Raw genomic sequence first — 20,476 nt, forward strand, 5'->3', positions numbered from 1 at the left:
CAATTATACCAAGTATTGGCTCAAGTATTCTCCAAATAACAAAATACAATAAAGTGTGTATGAAAATTAAGAACTGAAAAATTATAATAAAAACTTTGTGCAAATTATGCAAGTTGGACTGGAAACGCAGTTTGGTAAATCAACGATTTTAACTAGACGTGGATCCACTCACACCAGTTTTATCATGTGTTGATAAGACGGATATGAAAACACAGCCCTTTGAAACCGACGCCAGCTACAAAAATCAGACTGTTTTGACTTAAACCATCATCTACATCATTATTCACAGTATGAGCCTCTCCAACTGCGACATGTGAAAGTCCACTCTCATCAGAAATGACCAGCAGGAGACAGCAGGTGGTTCAGTTCCTTCTTTTTAATGTGTTAACCTGTCATCTCATAAATCTGTTACACTTTTGAAACAAAATATAGGCAATTATACAGTATGTAAAACAAACCCATTTTATTTTACACTATGTACATTTCATAACGTGTGCATTGCATCATGAAAACAAAAAGACAAAGGTGATGTTAACGCGACAGAACAGAAGAGACTCGTGTTTTGTTTTAACATCAGGAGGAAAAAGGTCTTATTCTTAATTTTGTATGTTTGTGTCTCTTTCAGAAAACCCAGACATGTGATCATTTCATCAAATCATCTCAATACAGCAGGAGGCCCTGTTGGCATCTGCATTAGAGGATTATAATTATTAATTTTGTGTTATCAAAGCATTATTCAATCTGACAGAAACGTAGTTTGTTATTCTGGTAAAAAAAAAGGGACAATTTCCCCAAAAGTAAAAAAAAACAAAAACAAAACAACTCCACAGAAAAAAAAACGAAGCCGCTTGTATAGTGTATTACGACTAGATCAATATGTACTTCTAATGATTTCAAAATGAGCTTCTATGAAACAGGATGAGTTTTGTTCTCGGGTGTGAGATGTCATGAGGTTTCTCAGCTTTCACTCATTTACAACAAATCAGCTGAGAGGACGCAGACGTTTGGACGAGAGCCTCGGGAACATGTTTCATTTCACACCGACTCTGCACACGGATGATGGCTGACAAGTTGAGTTTGTTTTTTCGTCTTGGACATACCACGAGGTAGACTATCTAAAATTGGCCATAAAAATTAGTCAACAACATATTTTGGCATTATAATTAAAAAAAAAAAAGAAAATGTTAAATCCATAAAACATTATGTTATTTGACGTAAACTGAGCCCTAATATAAAGGAATGTTTGATTTTTTCTTCCAAATAGATGATGACCTCGTAACAAAGGGTTGGTCATGCAATGCTGCTAAAATACAGTTTCACTTCAATTGATCAAATGATGAGGAATCCATTAAATTGTATTAACTGAGTCCAAATACTAAAAGTGATGAATTAGGCTGATGATGCCAATACGAGGCTATGCAATATATTTGGTTTGACTAATGTCTCTTTGAGGCTGATTGAACAGACTGTTCGGAAAATATTTTTTTTTCTTTGTAAAACAACCTGATTAAGTGAATGAAACTTGATTGTGGCCCTGGAACTGGAACTGAACTCGTCTATAATGGCGGATGTTGGCCAGAAGCACATGTACGTATTAGCATGATCGGAGCTAAAATCGCTCGTCTCTGGTCTCGTGGTTTGAGCAAATCTCTGAATCAACCCCTGGCTGCTGCTGCTGCTGCTGCTGCTGTGCCAGGAGGCTGAACTGATCTGACGTTTATCTCCTCCACGGCTCAATTGGCGTTGGCAAATTTACAAATAGCAACTCAAGAGTCTCACTACGAAGGAAGACGGTTTCTGCTCCCCACTGACTACATGGCAATTTACTATGTTGTCATAGTGTCTTGTACGATTAGTAGTTGTTTTGTTTTCCAGGTGCAAAAAAAAAAAAAAAAAAAAACTCTCTGAGGGCATCTTTTATACAACACAAATGTGCACAGCTCAATAAAAAATTGACAAATAATTTATATCCTCACAGTGGATTCACGCTCTCATCACTTAAGACTACACTTGTTTTGGTTATTTCACCACAACAGAGCAGTAGGAGAGCATCAGGAGCTGGAGTCCAGAGAGAGGATATGTTTACTCATAAATAAATCATAGTGGAAACACAGTGAAGTAGTGTGCGTGGGGGGGAAGGGGGCATTGGTGTGATTTCCATCTCTCTCTCAGGTCTGGAAGAAGGACAAGCCGCCATGTTGGTGCACGTTCATGTCACAACATGGCGACGTGTCCCCGTTACAGCCACTTTAGTCACATCTGTACAGAGCTGAAACGTCCATGTTGCCCCTGTTTTTAGTTTGACGTTAAACATTGAGAAGATGAAATTACTCTTTAAATCCTCAGCCTGTGATTAAGTGTTATATTCTAGCACTGGGCTGAAGATGAATTTGGGGTGTATAATATATTAATGTTATTATATTATTGCCATAGCATCATTAGATTAATTCTAGTGTCACATTGATCTGGTTGAGTGTTTGTTTGTATGATGTATTTTCTATTCATAGCTGGTTGGATTGGTTTACACTTCTGTATATGAAGAAAGGTTTGAGACATAAACATCTGGAAACCAGGTGAACATGAACCCAAAAGGCTCAGGATTCAGCTCTGTAAGATGTCAGCATTATTAGAGATGGTGTGTTGTTTTTTCTTTTTTACGTTGACCTAAACTACTGTTCGCCGTGTCCTCTAGTGTCACAGCTTGCAAAGACTTGTAGTGTGTTGCCACCACATGTCGACTCTCCAACACAACACAACACAAGCACGCGGTGCACATCAACATGCATGTAGTGTGAGCTTTGGTACAGATGTTGGCCTTTAAAAAAGTCACAGCGCTGAAGGTTGAAGACAAATACGTCAAAAATGAACCAAATGAAGCGCAGAATTAAAAATGTGATAAAGAGTTAAACTCCCCCCACCCCGGTTATTTCTGGGCTAGTTTCTGTCTCGACTAGCAGCTGCTGCTAAATGTGTTTAAGTGTTTTTACCGACGATAGTTACATTTCTGTCTATAAGCAGGTTTTTATCCGGACAAAATGTGAATACTGTCCTACTGACAGTTTGTTTTTAAGCAGTGTCTGTGTTTTATCCAGATGGGTGCTGTTTTCTGCTGCTGGTTATAGATCCTGTGACATTATTACACTATTCATTAATACGGTACAACTCCAGTTAAATTGATGTTGGCTAACAGTTAATATACACCAAGTCTAGTGTAAAAATTATAAGTGTTTTTCTTTCTGTGTAAATCCTGCTTTTTTTTTTCTTCTCTTGGTGCTTGTTTCATGGGGCTTCGGGCAGAAACACGACTGTCACTTATTAAAGACCAGACCTGTACACGATGCACTCGTATGTGCATATTCTATGACTACACACACACATACACACATACATACACACACACACTGTGCATACACACAAGGTCATATATTATGACATCACATTTGTTTATCAAATAAGTTTTTTCTCTGTGCAAATTTTTAACACCAGTGGTTCAATAAAAAAAAAAAATACCATTTAAGAAAAAAAAAAAAAGAAGAAGAGGCTTTTTGATTAAAAACGGAATAAAAAAATGAGACAGATGATGTGAAACAGGAAACAGAAACTAAAATGAACAGAAATCAAAAACGTCCGCTGCCCTGGCGACTGCTGCTATGGCGCAAACGAGCAGGAAGTCTCCACGGTGACTCATGCAAAAATGAAAAAAAAATGACCAATCATTGCCGCTTCCTGCGTTTGCTCAGTCCGATCCTGAGCTCCGGATTATTATTAGAATAATATCAGATTACTAAAGCTGTCCACCTGAGGAGACCGGGGTTGGGGGGTGGGGGGTGGGGTGTCCGCTTCCTGTCACATGATCAGGGAACCAGGAAGTGAATTTACGGCCCTGTCACTCCTCCGAGCCTGTCTGTCTCTCTGTTCGTCTCCACAGTTGTACAGAGCAACTATACACACGCCTATCTACAACGACCAGTCTTTTTAGTGTTCGTCTCTGTCAAAAAAATACTACATTTATATTTACAACAATTAAATAGAGGTCAATTAAGCACTTGTGTGGTGTAGTGACGGGTATTGTAAATTTGATGCTAGCAGAAGTGGCGAAGCTTTTTTAGTCGGTTTTCTCTTTTTTATCCTTTTAAAAAAAACAAAACAAATAAAAACAGGAAAGCCATCCTGGTTTGTTAAAGTTACATCATGCCACAATAAATAAAGGTGTAGTTAAAAAAAAAAAAAAAAAAAAGGAGGTTAAGGAAGGAGAAAGAGAGAGAGAGAGAAAGAGGAGACATACGGAAAAGACGACGAAGGAGAGGAAGGAAGTTTTTCTGTGCAAGATGGCTGTTCTGTGAAGCTTTAGCACAAGTAGCAGTAGCAGTAGTAGTACTAGTGTGTGTAGACGTAGTAGTAGTAGAAGTAGTGTTGAAGTCAAACTTCTGTGCTGGATGCTGTTTACCCAGTGTGCAGTATGCAGGGAGGGGAAGGTGGGATGGTATCAGGATTCTGGGTTGAAGAGAGAGAGATCGTCCCCCACCGGCTATCGCAACCTTGAGCTTGAGCCTCGGACCAGCTGCTTCAAACCCCTCGTTGTCGCGCCTATCTCCATGGAGACGGGTCCACAACGCAACCCGCATGGTCCTACTACAACACGCTTAAAATCATACACATTTAACACTGCGGCGCTTTTTTCCAACGTCTGCAAGTTGGGAATCCACATCTGCACCCGCGGACTTGCTCATCTCCCAGTTACACTGCCGCCACGACGACGGCCAGGTGGAGGCTGGGGGATGTGGTGTGTGTGTGTGTGTGTGTGTGTGTGTGTGTGTGTGTGTGTGTGTGTGTGTGTGTGTGTGTGTGTGTGTGTGTGTGTGTGTGTGTGTGTGTGTTTGGGGGTTGGTGTTAGCGGTAGCGGGCTGGGCTGGGCTGAATGTGTCTCCCGGTTGCTTACTCCCTTGTTTGCATTAGTGGTAGGCTTTTTTGTTTATAGTGTGATTTTATGTGTGTTTGTGTGTTTGTGTGTGTACGCCGTGTGTTTCAGTAGCTGTTTTCGTGGCCCGCCAAGATGTAGAGGTTGCTGTGGGCTGTAGGGTTGTCTGTAGGCCTGCTCTCCAGCACCACCACTCTGCAATACAGACACACACACACAAAAACACACATATCCAGTTTAGTTTCAAGAAAAAAAAACATAAATGGCTTTTTTTTTTTTTTTTTTTAACCCCCTAATAAAAGAACAGCCTTGTCTGCTTCAACATGTTCTTGGTATTCCTGACAGAAATAAATAAATGTAGCAAAATAAAGTATGAAGACATAGTAAAGACCCGGGATTTATTGTAGCAACATGTACAGCCAGCCAGCAGCAGCAACCCACACAGGATATGGTCCAAAGCCTTAAAAAGCCCTGTTATTTGGAGAAAAGGCAGCAGGAGGGATGTGATTTGTTTTGAAACTAAGCCCTTCATGAAGTACACTCTGTTTACCCAGAGGAAAAACTGTGTGAAAGCTGTTAATACCGTTTTAACGGGGACCCAAAAGGCTCAACACATTCACACATCATCGCTCAGAGGAACTCAGCTGTTTGGTAAAGATGAAGCAGAAGCCACCAGAATGATCCAGTCCAAACAAAAAGAACTTCTTAATGGGTCAAAACAATGAGATTTTATGCAGAAGACTGGACGAAGATGATTTTGACTTGATTGGTAAAATCAACCAAAATATTCAGTGTATTTTCTCTCTCATACACACACATACACACACACACATATACACACACACACAGACAAATTCTTCATATCAAATAGTCTTAAAGCTTATAAATCAGTGGCATCTGGCGTAAAGCACACCTCCAGAGTCCCGACAGAAAGAGGGAGAGTTTGGGGCCGTGTGTGGCCGGGGAGCAGTGAGTGTACCTGGGCAGAGTGCGGCCTCTGTCCTCAGTATCTGGATCTCGACAGTCAGCGCGTCTTCAGTGACAAGAATCAGAGCGGGGGTGTTAACAGGAGCCTAAGTGTGTGCAATGTGCATGAAGTTGAGAGGTTAGTGTGTATGTGTTGACGTGTGTGCGTTCTCACCTGTCTGATCCCAGTAGTCTGAAGATGCGTGTGCTGTCAGAGATCTCCTGGGTGATCTGACGGAGGAGGGAAGAGACAAAGACAGAGAGACAGGAAGTGAAGGTCAGACCTCGCCAGGTGGGACCAGCAGGCTGAGTAATCTGATGTCGGGTGTTATGGAAACTTCAAGAATGGTGTTTAAGCAAACTAGGGAAGATCCAATTAATGGCCACTCAGGTCATATATTTCATAATAAATTGTTTGACTCCAGCCAGATGGTTTAAGAGATCAGCATTCCTGAATAAAAGTTTCCAGCTACTTTGCAGGTCTCAAGAACTTGTACCATTAATTTAAACTCATGCTCCACTAACCCACTTACATTATAGGAACTCATAAGATACAGTAACTGTACTCAGAATCCTATAATAGTCCGAGGTTAAATAACATCCTGCCACGATGTCTGCAAGTGAATCTCATTTCACACTGCACAGGCCTCACCAGTGTGCCATTTCCTCTTCGACAGGCATGAACGCACACACACACAAAAAAAAAAACACACTGTATCACTCGCACCTCATTGGTCTTGAAACTCCGCCCCTGCATGCCATGCCTCCAGAAGGCCAGGACACTGTCTTGAAGACAAACTGCAAAACAGCAGAGAAACAAATGTGTTTGTATTGTACAAAAGAGGACATGCTGTACAGCCTTTATTCAGTCCGTTTATAACTCTTTGATTCTTGCTGTGGCCCTGAGATGCATTGTTATGACAGCATTATATTGCTGTGATTAAAAATATGCAAGTCTTTACCTATGGATTCAATCTGGAAGTTAAAGGTCAGCTCGGCTGACAGCTTTCTGCTGGATTTCAACCGGCCCTGGAGGTTCACTATCTTTATACACCCTGTGGAGAGAGAGGTGGAGAGTGAAGAAGCAGAGTGTGAGCGAAAATCTGCTAAATCTGTTAGATTCTGATCTGAAATCACTGAAGCTGCAAAGAGAAAATACAGTGACAGGCTTTTAAGTGTGTGTGTGTGTGTGTTTTACTCACTGTCGAGGCAGACTAGGATGGTGTCTCTCTCCAGCTGAGTAACATGGATCACACACGTCTGTGGTGTGTCTGCAGAGAGAGAGACGGCAAAGCAAGGCATCTTTATTTATATGGCACATTTCATACAAAGAGGCAACTCAATGTGCTTTCCATAAAGACAAAGCAATTAAAAAGAACAGCATAAAACCAAAAGATGTATTTTTCATCTTAGTCTCAATAAATCAAGACATGTCACATTAACACAACAGCAATGGTCACTCTGTCCTCACCTGCTTCTGTGAACCAGGAGGAGGTAGAGTTGGGGTTGACCGTGCCGAACCGGACCACCTGACTCAGTTCGGTGCCTTTACTGACAGCAACGCAGATCAGAGGGTAGGTCTGCTCCGGGACCACCAACATCTCAAAGACCTCCAACGGACATGGCAACGGGAAGTCGATGTTCTGTTGAGTAGATGAAAAGAAAGCAGGTTAAACCTCGGTAACATGACATAAATCACACTGACCTACTGTACTGTTTGGTGTGGTGTAGGTAACAAACTCACCTTGATGAGCATGAACTTCTGCATTGACTCCACCCACTCCAACAGCATGACACTGGACTGGAAGGCTCCACACAGGTACTTATGGCCTGTGTACGGGTTACGCACTGCACAGAGAAAACAACAACCTGTTACTTTTTGAGCTAATGCTAAGGACATAATATACAATTTAGTTTATTGGTAGTGTGAAACTATGTGTTATGATGCACAGGTTACAGAGGATTAAACTAGAACATCCTGAATTTGCAGTGCTGGTCACAAAAGGTATGAAAATCTCCTTTCAATGACTCACCCACACAGCACTTTTGGCACCCTTTAGTGTCTGGAATTTTATTGGACACAGCAAACTTCCTGTGAACAGATAAAAACAAAACAAAAAACAAATAAAAGAAAATGAGTTTCCCACAGAAAAAGGCTTTAGTGTTGGTTGGAGTTCAATATATCAGATTAGATGAGTAAAGTAGGTGGAGTTACCTGGGAATCATCTTATCAGGCAGCTTGTGTGTGGGAATGGCTACTGGTAACTTCTGTAACTGTCTGGCCTGTTCGAACAGACCACTCAGAGTATGGGAGTACAGCTGGGAGGCTTTTCCTGGAAGTGCATGAAACAGAAGTGAATAAATAATGTGGATTTAAGATTTTTTTTGGGGAAAAAAAGTATGTAATACATAACATGTTCTGACAAATGAAATAATGAAGAGCTCACCAGATATGGAAAGAAGACAGTTGTTCATAACATATAACCAGGTACACCGCCGAGGGAAGAGCTGCAGGTGCAAAGTAGAGAGGAAACAGAGACACAGCCAATGAGCACCACAGTGCAGCATATGTCCTAGAATAAACATCTCCCACTGGAAAGTATCATTATTTAGGCTTCTCATAGAAAAAAAGAAGCAAAATGTATATAAATGTTAACATCCATTAGTGTTAACATCCTAAAATTCATGATCCTCAGTCTCACCTGTTCCATTGTGGTCTCGTGCAGCTCATTCAGGTTTAATGTGTAGATCCCCTCCTCAGCTCCAAATATCAAATACTGATCTGAAATACACACACACAAACATTTAAAGCAGTTTTAACAACGTTATTTAATATGTTTCTTCAAGAGTCAGGTTAGTTTTATTCAAGATGTAACTAGATACATGTTAACACTGTATCTGGTTTCCTATTGGTTACCTCTGGTGTCGGGGTTGATCCAAGAAGTGGCACAGTGGATCTTCAGGGGACAACCGTTGAACACCTTGGAGAAACATGCACCCATCTGCAAATAACAGGACAGCACATTCACACAGTGCAGAGGAAGAATTGGACACAAAATATGGCGAGTAATGCGCAGATTATGATGCAGAAATGTTTCAGGTTTTTCTTTCCGTGAACATGTTTTTGCTCAGAGAAATCAGAAGTAGAAATTCCCTCCAGGGTTATTAAGGTTTTCCTGGTGAGGTTCAAAGGTTGGATTAAATGTCTGGTGGTTTTTCTACTGTGTAATCCAGCTAATGTGAGAAGCATGTGATTTAATACGGTGGTATATCCTTGCAAAGTTTCAGCAGTTTTTCTGAAGGAGGTTGTTACTCACATGGACTTTGGGTGTAGGAGGGAGGCCGTTACTGATTGGCATCTGGGTCAGAGGGATAAACACACGCGAACACACACACACAGAAACACAAACACAAAATCAGTCAGCACATGATGGTGAGTGATCCTGGTAACACCCTGTAGGTCAACCTGACACAGTGTGTCAGAAGACAACTGAAGCTGAAGTTGCACAAATATTGTTGCAGCAACATGAAGTCAGATTTTCCTTCAAGATCACCAAATCTTACAAAGTATCTGGACATTTAAAGGGATAGTTAAACATTTTGGCAAATTGGCCTATTGCCATAATCCCTATAGTTTTCGCAGTAGGTTCGTTACCTTTATTTGTCGATGCAAGCTACTTTTAGAACGGCGGAGCAGTTCTGTCTCGTAACGTTACGTTATTATCTCATACCGTGGTGAATGTGCAGGTCACAACTTGTCCACCAGAGAGTTTTGGAGTTGTTGGATTGTGTATTTGATGAGGGAAACCAGGAAATCCCATGAGCCTCCATGGCGTAGCTCTGAGCAGCTTGCGGCTCTGCTCCGCCGTTCTAAAAATAGCTTGCACCGACAATTAAAGGCAATGAACCTACTCCTAAAACTATAGGGATTATGGCAATGGGCCCATTTGCGAACATGTTGAACTATTTGTTTAAGAATTTATTGGGACTATATTCTGCTGTAACAAAACTAGAATGACAATATCCGTTTTCAGTGTGGGCTTTGCAGAGGAATGGTGTGATTTAGCATCTCCCAACGCGACAACAAAAGCACCTTGACAGTTCAACGACAAGAACATAATCCCTCTCTGGCACTCTTCACTCCACAGAGAGTCTGACTCCTCTGCTCTGAGCCACAGCACCGTGGCAATTTTACTGATTAATTAACAAAATAGAAAATTAATGAAAACATCTAATTTTAAAAACGGTTCCACTGGAACTTCCTCAGACATCTCTGGAGGTCCCCGGGGTCACGGCTCTAGACCCAGGTCTGCTGCTTACCGGAACGTCCTTCTTGTCTTTCCGTATGGGGACACTAGGGGGCATGGTGGACTGTCGCTCTGCTGGACTGTCCCTCTCACCATTGTGTGGAGAGTTCAGCCCATTACCTACGACAACAGAGACAATGCGTTGGAGTGTCAGAGAGACTGTGTGAGTGTGTGAGGGACAAAGACAGAGACAAGAGTGTGTGTGTATGTGTGAATGCAGATGCGTCTTTGAGGGGATAAAGTGAGTGAAAGAACAGACAGAGACTCTGTGACAGAACTTCACGCCACTCACACGGACACGTTCTTATAAAAACAATGTTGGTTTCAGTGAATACAGTCTGATCTGCGGGACTAGAGACACAGAGGAGAGTCACACTAAAACAGTAACAAACAAATACTGGGAGCAGAGAGGGAGGGAAGGAGCAGGCTAGCAGGAAGAATGCAGAGGATCAAATATAGTCATGATGACCAAGAGGGAGGTGTGAATGCCCCATAGAGTTTGTCACCGGGCAGACGCGGTCAATAAGAGATTAACTTTGGCTGGATAACAACCAATCAGCATGCACTACTGTGTTGAATGAGTTTGTATTGGCTGAAAAATAACGAGACTTCTTTTTTTTTTCTTCTTTTTTTTAAGTAACAAGTCTCAAGTGTAGCTGCAAACCAAATCATTTCCTGTAAATATTGAAAGGACATCACACATACACACACACATTTGTGCACACAGCATGCTTCGCCGCCAATGCCTTGCCTGCTGAAGGCTTTAAGGACCGTTCCAGCGTAAATGTACGGTACTTTTCTTTCTAGCCCTGTTTTCCCCATCCTGTTGGTGCTGGTTACTGGTTTTTAAAAACACAGTAAAGGTGCAGTTCACCATGTTCTCCAGGGTGTTTCACCGTCTTTCTGTGACGCGACTCCAAACACCACAAGAAAACAACTACCTACACTTCTACAACAAGAAACTGTTAAACGTTTCTCACAGAAAACTGATCTGAGAATCAATAGCCAACCTGAGCTGATTGTCATAATCTAACCTGCCTTTTCTCAATCTTTACTAAAAACCCGGTTATGTGGACAAAATCACAACTCTATTAAAATGTGCTTTTCCTTCTACGGAAGCGGTAGCACACTTGTAAATTGTACAGGGGTATCATCACCGCTGCTGCAGACAGTATGGGGGAATGTGGAAAATATCTGGTGCATTTTTTTGTGTTTGATTATTTACATTAGTAAAGCTGCAAACGGGAACAGGAAAGACTACATTTAACTGAAGAGAATCATATATGATGGGAGGAATGAGTTGGTCTAGTACTGAATGTAAATAGAGGATTGGTTTCATATGTGCACCATCATGAGAGTGTATGTTGTTGCCTGTGTTTAGATCGGCCAGGACGATGTTTTCTCCTCTTCCTTCTTCCTCCTAGGAAGTGAGGGGGAAGTGGTAGCAGACTACTAGCTGTTGTTGACTGATTGGGTTAAAGGACCAATCAGACTTGACAAAAGATGACAAACAATCATATTGAGCAGAGGCTGATGGACGGAGGGAACTACGAACAAAAAAAAATAAAGAAAAAAAAGTTAAAAAAGCACCATTGTTAATGAACTCATGGAACAAATAAATTAACCAGACTACGAGGACTGACTAATGGGAGGTCACACAACCAGTCGAGGGGGACGAAAGGGGTCTGCGGAAAAAACGACCAATCTACCAAATCGGCTGCTCTTACTCTCTTCCTTTTCCTCTTTTTCCTGCTCCTCTTTCACCTCCTTCAGCACCTCCCACGCCTCCTCCAGCTCCTCCTCTGTGTGAGGCGTGTGGAGCCACTCCCAGAAATGCCTAAAGCTCCCATCATCCTCTGGGGCAGAGTTTTCGGCGTCCGTAGTACGCTTCGGGCTCTCGTTACCTAGGCTACTGCGGCGGTGGGGCGGCAGCTTCGGGGGCGGGGGCCGCGGGGGGACGTTAGAGGCGGGCCGGGCCGGGCTCGGCGTCTCTGGGGCCGGACAGCGCTTGATGGTCCCTCCCCCTCCGCCGTCGTCCTCGCTGTGCGATTGGCTGTCGTCCTGTTTTTGTAGTTGCTGCTGCTGAGACGAGCAGATCGACTTGGGCTGAGAAAAAGAAATAGACAAAGAGTTTAAACCAAAAAAAAATCTACAAAAAAATAACTTACGATGTAACTACTTTGTTAAACAGAAGTAAAACCAACCACATTACAAAATGACCCAAAATGGAGCCATTCAGTTGTTCATACCTTGGGGGGAAGCGGAGGCGGGACCTTTGGCCTCATGATAGTACTTGATTTACTGAAGAATAAAAAGACAGATGATTTGAGGCGCTGCTTGATGAAACCCTCATAAAATAAACTGGAAACTGCTTTTTATTACAAACTTGAGTTACACTGGGAACAACACCACTGAGGCTATGGTTTCACTTGACATTTTGAAGCGTTGTTTTTTTTTTCCCTCCCCTTTCTTTGATCCGAAGGCAACATTTTGGTTCAATCACATATTACTGTTTTCATACTTGTTAGAGGTCGGTTTCTTGAAACTACTGAATAAGCTTGGCAAAGAAGCACAATCTCACTGATTAAATCTGGTTTTAACGTTTGTTCAATGTGGAAACATTTTTGTACATCAAGACCAGAGACTGAAATCCTGATTTATTTTCCAAACTTAAAAAGAAAAGAAAAAAAAAACTCTGAAATGACAAGTCTAACCATAGCCTGAAACTTTCTATAACTATAGGACAGAGACGAGGTAACTACTGTAAAAGGTTAACTACTAATCACAACGAGAGACTGACATAACAGAGATTATTATGAAACACTAGAGATAAAACATTTGTAAAATCTCTGAGAATAGTAGTACTGTTACAGAAAAACTGATGACATGATAGAGTCACACAGGCCTTTTTGTTAAAATACTATTACTATTTATTAATTACCACAATATATATACTATTATTTTTACTTGAATCTAACATTTCAAGTTCAATGTATTCTCTTATATCAATCTGTTAAAAATAATAGTTAAATCAAGCAAAAGTGCAAAAACATTGGTGGTTGCATTTTACACTTTTTTCATTCAAAATCATATCATATTTTGAATGCAGACCAGCACTCTATTCGCAGAGACTTTATTATTTCTTCTTAGAGACTACAGGTTTAAGGAGAAACTTGTTATTGACTGACAGACAATGAAACAATCAGAGAGCAGAGAGGCTGGGAGCCAATCACACTGAACACAAGAACGAAGACGCTGGCAAAAATGAGTCACAGTGATTTGGCTGAATGACTGTCAACAGACGTGTATATATAGACACTCAATAGATTTATCAATTCACACATTCAGGGCTGGGAGCTAAATATCTAATATGATGCAAATGTCGTATTGTAATGGAATTGTAATGGAAAATGTGGCATGGCGGTGGGACGCGAGTGACAAAGGTCCTCCCTTTGTGAAGCAATTGTTGAGGAGGGCGAAGAAATTTGTTTCTAACACAGTACATCAGTACATACAAGAACTTGTCTTCCTCTGGAGCTGGTTTATGACTTCAAAAAGGAAATCCCAAGAACCATCTTCTGTGACAGAGGTGAGTTGATATAGTTTGCTTCTGTACATCGTACTCAGTGACAGTAGCCTACATACGTAGCTAGCATATTTTAGCTTGTGAAAGAAGCTAAATGTGAAATACTCTACATAGCTAGCATGGTTAACTAAAACACTTAATGTTTATATTTATGTGATTGATTCGCTGTTTATAGCTAGCAAGCATGTTTAGCTTGTGAAAAAAGCTTAATATTTTGGTTTATATTCTAGGAATAATGTAAGTAATCCTTCCCAAATTGGTCACAAGTAGACAAAATAACCCTAAAATAACCCAAAAACGTTTTAAATGTGTAAATCTGCTCTCTTTAACTTAATGCTAAAACTGGTGGCAATAAAATTAGGTATTCAGGTCCTTCCTATTTTTGAAATTAATCTACTCTGAGCAAAAAAGCCTAAAACATAAAGTACTAAAAAGGCCTTTTTTTTTTTTTTTTTTTTTACTTCAGTGGAAAATGTCTGTGCAGAGGAAAAGCTCCAGTCCGCCGCAGACATTTGGCTTTTGCACAATCAGGGACAAGGCCGGACGCCAAATACACAGTTTTTTAAAGACAGGAGACAACAGAAGGCACCACACACGCACGCACACGCACACAGTTGGTAGCACAGGCGGAGAACAAAACAAGACACAGCAAATAAGATGTCAAGGTCATGAGGCTCTTAACACCAAAACTACACCCAGGCCTCAGATTTTGCACTTTGCACAAAAATCTAACCTTAAAACCAAGGAAAATTAAATAAGAAGATGTAGCTGGATTTACATGTAGCTATAATGTACTATATATATATATGTGATGCTGTGGATTTTGGACCAATCCCTGTTCCTACTTGACCCTGTGCTTACATGGAAGTATAAAGAGTCGTACAATCTTCTATATCAACAGCCTCGAGGTGAGTTTTCTTTTTTTTGGGGGGGTTAGGGTTACTGTTAGTAGTTAATAAACTTCACACAAGTAGTAACAGCATGGAGAACACACGGGCTGTAAACACACACACAAACACAGGTGGCATATGTGTGGCATGATGGTGGGGTGTGCCGCATATAGAGATGCATGGATGAAACTGTGGCAAAGAGAGGAAGAAATCCTCCTTGTCCTACTCCTCCTCATCCTCCTCCTCCTCCTCCTTTCCTCTTTAAATAGAGGGAGGGATGTGTGGAGAAAGAGAGAGAGAAAGAGAGAGATGGGGAGACAGGGAGGGAGAGGCTTCCAGCTCTAAGACTGGGAGACAACTTACTGGGTGTGAGTTTCATCATCATCTGCACCATCATCATCCTCATCCTCATCATCCCCTAAGTGTGCCACATGGCCCCTGGGAGAGGAGGTGAAGATAGGAGTGGGGGGGAAGGGGGGAAGAAGGGACAAGGGGGAGGAGGGGGGTGGAAGACGGGAAGGAAGAGAGTAGAAACAAGGAGATGAAGAAGGGAGAGCAAAGGAGGGAGAAAGGGAGCAAGCAAAGGAGGGAGGAGATGACAACAGCACGAGGAAGAGGAGGAGGAAGAGGAGGTGGAGGAGGTTTGGGGGGGGGGGAAGAAGGGAAAGGGGAGGGAGAGCTGAGTGAAGCTCGGTTCACAAACTACCTCGAACCCCTGAACCCAGATCTGAAAGGACTGAACAGATCCAAACAGAAAAGTGGAGCCTCATGTTCACACACAGAGATCAATATCAATATCAATAGCAACAAATCAAGTCAATTTTCCACAGTGTGTGCCCCCGATAAGCTGCTGATTACTTCCACACCGCAGACTCAGCTCTACTGTGTAAACCTATACAGTCCTTACAGATGTACGTACACGCCCCTCCACAATAAACTTAACCCCTGATGATCAGTCAATTCAACTCCCTGCAGTTTATAATAAGTCCAGTAAATCCTCAAATATCAACTACTGCACAGAAAACCAGGCCAGTTTTGAAAGTGGTTTCTATCTGTACTTCTCTCTTTAAACAGAAACATTGTTCACTGTCAGTCAGTACTTTAATATAGGCTATACACTACTCACAAAAAGTTAGGGATGTTGATTACATTTCAGAATGCACCTAAAATGCACTATAACCTTAATTTAACCTTCTCTAAACTTTTGAATGCACATGTCCAATTGTTCAATGTTTCAGTACTTATTGAATAACAAGGTGATTAACCACAAAAAGTCACAAGCACCGTCTGATTTAGTGGTTCTGGTTCAATGACAATTTGTATACAGTCCTCTTCTCTCTCCCTCTCCTCTCCACCAAGTTATTGAGACATTGAGATTCTTGTTGTGCTATAGCCACCACTGTTGTTAGCTTTTGTTTGAGATAAAGAAATTACTATTGCATCATTCTACTTAAAAGACTTTCATGATTGAATATCACTGTAGCATACACTTTTATAGGTATATTCTTGTCAAATATCCCTAACTTTTTGTGAGTAGTGTAAATACTTTGCTGTGCTCTTGAACAGTGACTAAACACCTGCAGATATTTCACAATAAAAGCCTGCCACAGAGGCTTTTAATGTGAAATGTCTGAGCAGGAAGTGGTGAGTCTCATTGACAGTACTGGTAGTTTGACACTGATCAAAAACACAGCAAAGCAGAAGCATGTGGAATTAATCAGAATAAAACAGTGTCTCTGTTTAAAACGAGAAATCCTGGGCAGACAGTATGTTTTTTTAATCTTTTATTTGCTTTATTAGATTTTATTCATTTGAACCTGACATGACCCGGGCTATTTTTGAACACCTTTACAGCGATAACAAAGCCAGCACTGTCTGTCTTTGGAAAAAGAAACGACTGAGCTCTCCCCACTCAAAGTAAATATATTGCACTCCCATTAAACAGAACCTTCAAGCCCAGACCATATACAGTATACTAATCCTTTTCTTCTATTTAGATATGGTTAACTATACAAATATACTGTGACAAACAGTCAAGGTTGCGTAGTTAAGCATCAGACCTCTGTCTAAAAGCCTTTGTCAATAATTGTTAACAGTCTCTCTCCGTCCTGGCGTTGGGTTTACAACGTCATAATAAATAACACCTGCCTGTCACAGATAAGCAAGAAAAAGCCACTTTCATCTACTTGTCAGATTCCTGGTGTAACAATCTTGAACAGAGCTGCATTTACTACAGGTCTGTAAACTTCTGCCTGGCTCTACAAAATTCAGCCCTTTGTCTACAGATGCGTAAACTCTCTTTAACCTTTGTTACTTTGCAAACCAGAGAATTCAATGAAACACATTATTTGTAACAGATCATGGGAAACAGCAAAGCATAAAAAAACTGTAATCATCAACATTGTCTTCGGGGCAAATAGGAAGAATTTCTCCACAGAGTTGCCAGGATAATAGCTAGGGACACCCACTGCAGCTTTGGCTAAGAAACTGCATAATGTGCGTGCGTTTGTGTGTGTGTGTGTGTAGGTGAATGCACGCATGGGAGTGTGAGTGTGTGTGTGTAAGCCATGCTCTGCAGGAAGCTCCTATGAAGCACAGCCTTGTCCTGGTGACAACAAAGCGTGAAGCAAAGCCGCAGAGGGGTAAATAAAACCGGGGAGAGTCCAAACTGCTGAAAGCCACGGTGACAGTCGGCCCGGAGGCGTTACAGCAGCGTTAGTTGCGTGTGATTGGCCGAATTAGTCCTGCCGTTATCGATGATTGGCTGATGGGTGGGCGTGGTTAGAAGACCGGCAAATCAATGCACCCTGAGGGCAGTCAGGATACAAGAGTCTGACTCACCTCTGATGAAGCTCCTCCTCCACGGACTTAAGAAGACTCCTGTTTGTTGAGTAAGTGAAGAGAAAAGCACACAAGGAAATGAGAGACAGAGGGAGAGAGAGAAAAAAAAAAAACTAATTTCAGAATTTATTTGCTGAGAGTGAAAGTCTACATGCTTTAGAAACCATCTTGCCTCTGGAGGACACTCTGCTGCCCTGATCTGAACCTGAGCTCTCTGCCTACAAAGCACACTTGTTAGTTAGCGGAAGGCGCAGGCAAACACGCAGCTTCGACATCCTCAAACTACAATTATGAATAAATCATCAAGCCTACAGCATGAAATTTCTCCTCTATCTATCTCACAGTCTGCCTCTCCGCAGCTTTCCTCAATCTAGATGGTTAACTGTAAAAAAAAAAAAAAAAAAAAAAAAAAAACTGGGACAGTCACAACTGCAGATGAAGGAATAAGGAGGAGGAAGAAAGGGAAAGAAACAGAACATGATGAGACAGACTTAAGAGAGAAGGTGAGACTCACTTGTTTCCTCCCAGCAGGCTCGGAGAGTCATGGCCATACTCCAGCTGCAGGTCCTACGAGAAAGACAAAAGACGTTACTGCTGTGACTTGATATTTCACAAACTGTTTCATTTATGATGCTAAGTAATGTATCTTATTTCTCCACAGGCACAAACAAACAGGGCTGAAGCTCTGGGTCGTGTGGCTGAAATAAACCACACCGAAGTAGTGACCACGACTGAAACCCTGTTCAAGTGCCAAAATGACTACAGGAGCTGCGACTGTAGCAGCTACAGCAACAACAGTTCAACAGCCCACTAGAAATAAAACCATCCCCATGAGAGTTCATAACCACAGAGGTGCACAGATACAGTGTATACAGGAGGCACGTGGCTGTATGCGTATAGATTTGACTCTTGCTGAGTTCACATTGTGGCATAATAAATGTATTTAATAGACAAAATTTGCCTATAAATGGAATTACAGGTGCACAAAATAACAGAGAGAAACTGAGTGTGATTCTCTCAGAGGAAGATTTTTCTGGACTCCAAAAGAGTAAAACAATTGTTGAATTCCTGCTTTATCCTTATCAGCCGAAGTAAAAACAAGAGCAGGCTGATAAATGTAGACATGTGTGGTTGGTTCCCAAACTCTTTTTGGCCTGTGATGCCCTAAGATTCATAAGTGTATTTATGAACTGTCATCACAACAAGTTATGACCTGGTTTCACCCCAAAAAAGGTGAAAGCGGCAACAATTTCACATGAAAAAGGTAAGATAAAGGCAAAAACCATCACAGCAACCAAGGTAATTAAACCACAGTACAATTGAATGTGGGAATAACACACAGTAAAATTATTTTTTTCTATTTTCACACCCCTCCAGCCTGTGGTGAGACCCAGAGCTCGACAGGATGCTGCGCCTCGTTATGGCTGCAAAGCTGAAAAATGGCTGCTCTGTGGCCAAAGAGTTGTTTCTGAACACAGCAGCTTCTTGAATGTGAACAGGATTATTGGTGATGACTGGTTAATTTTTGTGTGTTTTTTTGCGGCAGCTCTTGGTGGAGTTCAGTTCAAAACCAACAGTTCATACAATACAACCACAATGTGAATGCAGCATTGTGCCACAAAAAAGATAATGACATAATGCAACAAGCGTGCAGAAGGCGACACGCATACTGCGAAACGAAGAGATAAGACACAAACACACAGTCGAACACACACACACACACACACACACACACACACACACACACATACACGCACGCACGCACCCACACCGAAAAAAGGCCTCATTGCTCTGGTCAGCTACAAGACGCAAGAGGTTAGAGAACAAGTAAGCAGCGGTGTAGGAAAGAGACACACACACTTTGTGTAGAGAGAGAGAGAGCACGAGAAAGTGAATGTCAGGTACAGACTGAAAGGTGAAGTGTATAGACGTCACGTGAATATAAAATGTGATAACTGTCCTTGAGCAAGGCACTAAATAACCTCTGACCTCCAGCCCCTTCATCTGCGTGTTTAAATGTGTGTATTTGAGTGTGTGTGTGTGTGTGTGTGTGTGCGTTGCTCCACACAAATCTCACATTTTCCAGGAAAAAAAAAAAAAAAAAACACCCACAAGATTTATAATTTGATTTGACTGACTGTAACTTAAGTGTGCACTGTGTGTGTATCTGAAAACAGGAAGAACAACAACAACAACAACAACAACAACAGCCACAACAGTCACTAACGACTTTTATCACCATGACGACTACAACACCAGTTAGTGAGGCAAAAAGCCAAGGCTGGAAAAAGAAGAAGAACAAAATGAACAGTAACAGATGGAAGGACCAGAATAGATGGAACAAATATGTGAAAATGAACAAAAAAAAATATACATGTTGGGACACCGAGCAGCCAAAGCAATCAGCAGTCTGGAAAATAAAAAAAAAATAAAAAATAAAAAAGAGAGAGAGAGGGGAGAAAGAAAGAGAGACAGCAGGGGCTCGGAAAGCAAGGGAGCCAAAAGAAGGACAAGTTCTTGCCCTTCGTAAAAGGATTACAAATGAAAAGTGTGGAGAGGGTGAGTTGGAGGTATAAAAAAAAAGGAGGCATAAGGTTAGAGAAATGAACAGCTGGAGAATTAAAAAAAGCGATAGAGGCTGAGTGAGAGGGGGAGAGTGAGAGAGAGAGAGAGAGAGAGACAGAAAGAGTACTACCAGATTAGATCTCGCGGTATAGTAGAGCTCCTCAACACAGTCCAGATAGGGCTCAGAATCACACTGGTCAGCAAGACAGAGCGAGAGAGACCTCAGTTAATACATTAACCTGGACTGATGGAGGGGGCAAAAGGGGGGGAGGAGGAGACGGGGGAGGAATGGAGGAGGCAAGGTTGCAAGAGAGAGGATGATAAATGAAAAATGGATGAAGGCCAAAAATGTTCTATGACGTCAATGGATCGGTAAAGACAGGGGAGGAGGTAGATACCGGGA

The 20,476-nt window shown here is 41.6% G+C and overlaps 1 protein-coding gene across 4 annotated transcripts in view; it reads right to left on the reverse strand.

Moving 5' to 3' along the window:
• Positions 1–4,859: 4,859 nt before the first annotated feature.
• LOC310998232 (mitogen-activated protein kinase kinase kinase kinase 3-like) overlaps positions 4,860–20,476 on the reverse strand; it is a 38,438-nt gene continuing 22,821 nt past the window's right edge. For 2 of the 4 annotated variants that reach the window (XM_083988178.1, XM_083988177.1), the window contains 21 exons: positions 20,204–20,266; positions 18,023–18,075; positions 17,509–17,547; positions 15,031–15,105; positions 12,441–12,492; positions 11,919–12,297; positions 10,205–10,311; positions 9,202–9,243; positions 8,802–8,886; positions 8,587–8,666; positions 8,332–8,392; positions 8,100–8,217; positions 7,918–7,976; positions 7,629–7,732; positions 7,356–7,527; positions 7,087–7,155; positions 6,847–6,939; positions 6,612–6,682; positions 6,060–6,115; positions 5,898–5,951; positions 4,860–5,113 (listed from right to left, as the gene is read on the reverse strand). In XM_083988178.1, the coding sequence (XP_083844304.1) occupies positions 5,026–5,113; positions 5,898–5,951; positions 6,060–6,115; positions 6,612–6,682; positions 6,847–6,939; positions 7,087–7,155; positions 7,356–7,527; positions 7,629–7,732; positions 7,918–7,976; positions 8,100–8,217; positions 8,332–8,392; positions 8,587–8,666; positions 8,802–8,886; positions 9,202–9,243; positions 10,205–10,311; positions 11,919–12,297; positions 12,441–12,492; positions 15,031–15,105; positions 17,509–17,547; positions 18,023–18,075; positions 20,204–20,266 (1,920 nt within the window). In that variant the 3' untranslated portion in view covers positions 4,860–5,025. The remainder of the gene's footprint in view (positions 5,114–5,897; positions 5,952–6,059; positions 6,116–6,611; positions 6,683–6,846; positions 6,940–7,086; positions 7,156–7,355; positions 7,528–7,628; positions 7,733–7,917; positions 7,977–8,099; positions 8,218–8,331; positions 8,393–8,586; positions 8,667–8,801; positions 8,887–9,201; positions 9,244–10,204; positions 10,312–11,918; positions 12,298–12,440; positions 12,493–15,030; positions 15,106–17,508; positions 17,548–18,022; positions 18,076–20,203; positions 20,267–20,476) is intronic. The other 2 variants (XM_083988180.1, XM_083988179.1) reach the window with 2 other exon arrangements.

The sequence above is a fragment of the Trachurus trachurus genome (genome assembly GCF_905171665.1).
Source record: "Trachurus trachurus genome assembly, chromosome: 15".
NCBI classification, from domain to species: Eukaryota; Metazoa; Chordata; class Actinopteri; order Carangiformes; family Carangidae; genus Trachurus; species Trachurus trachurus.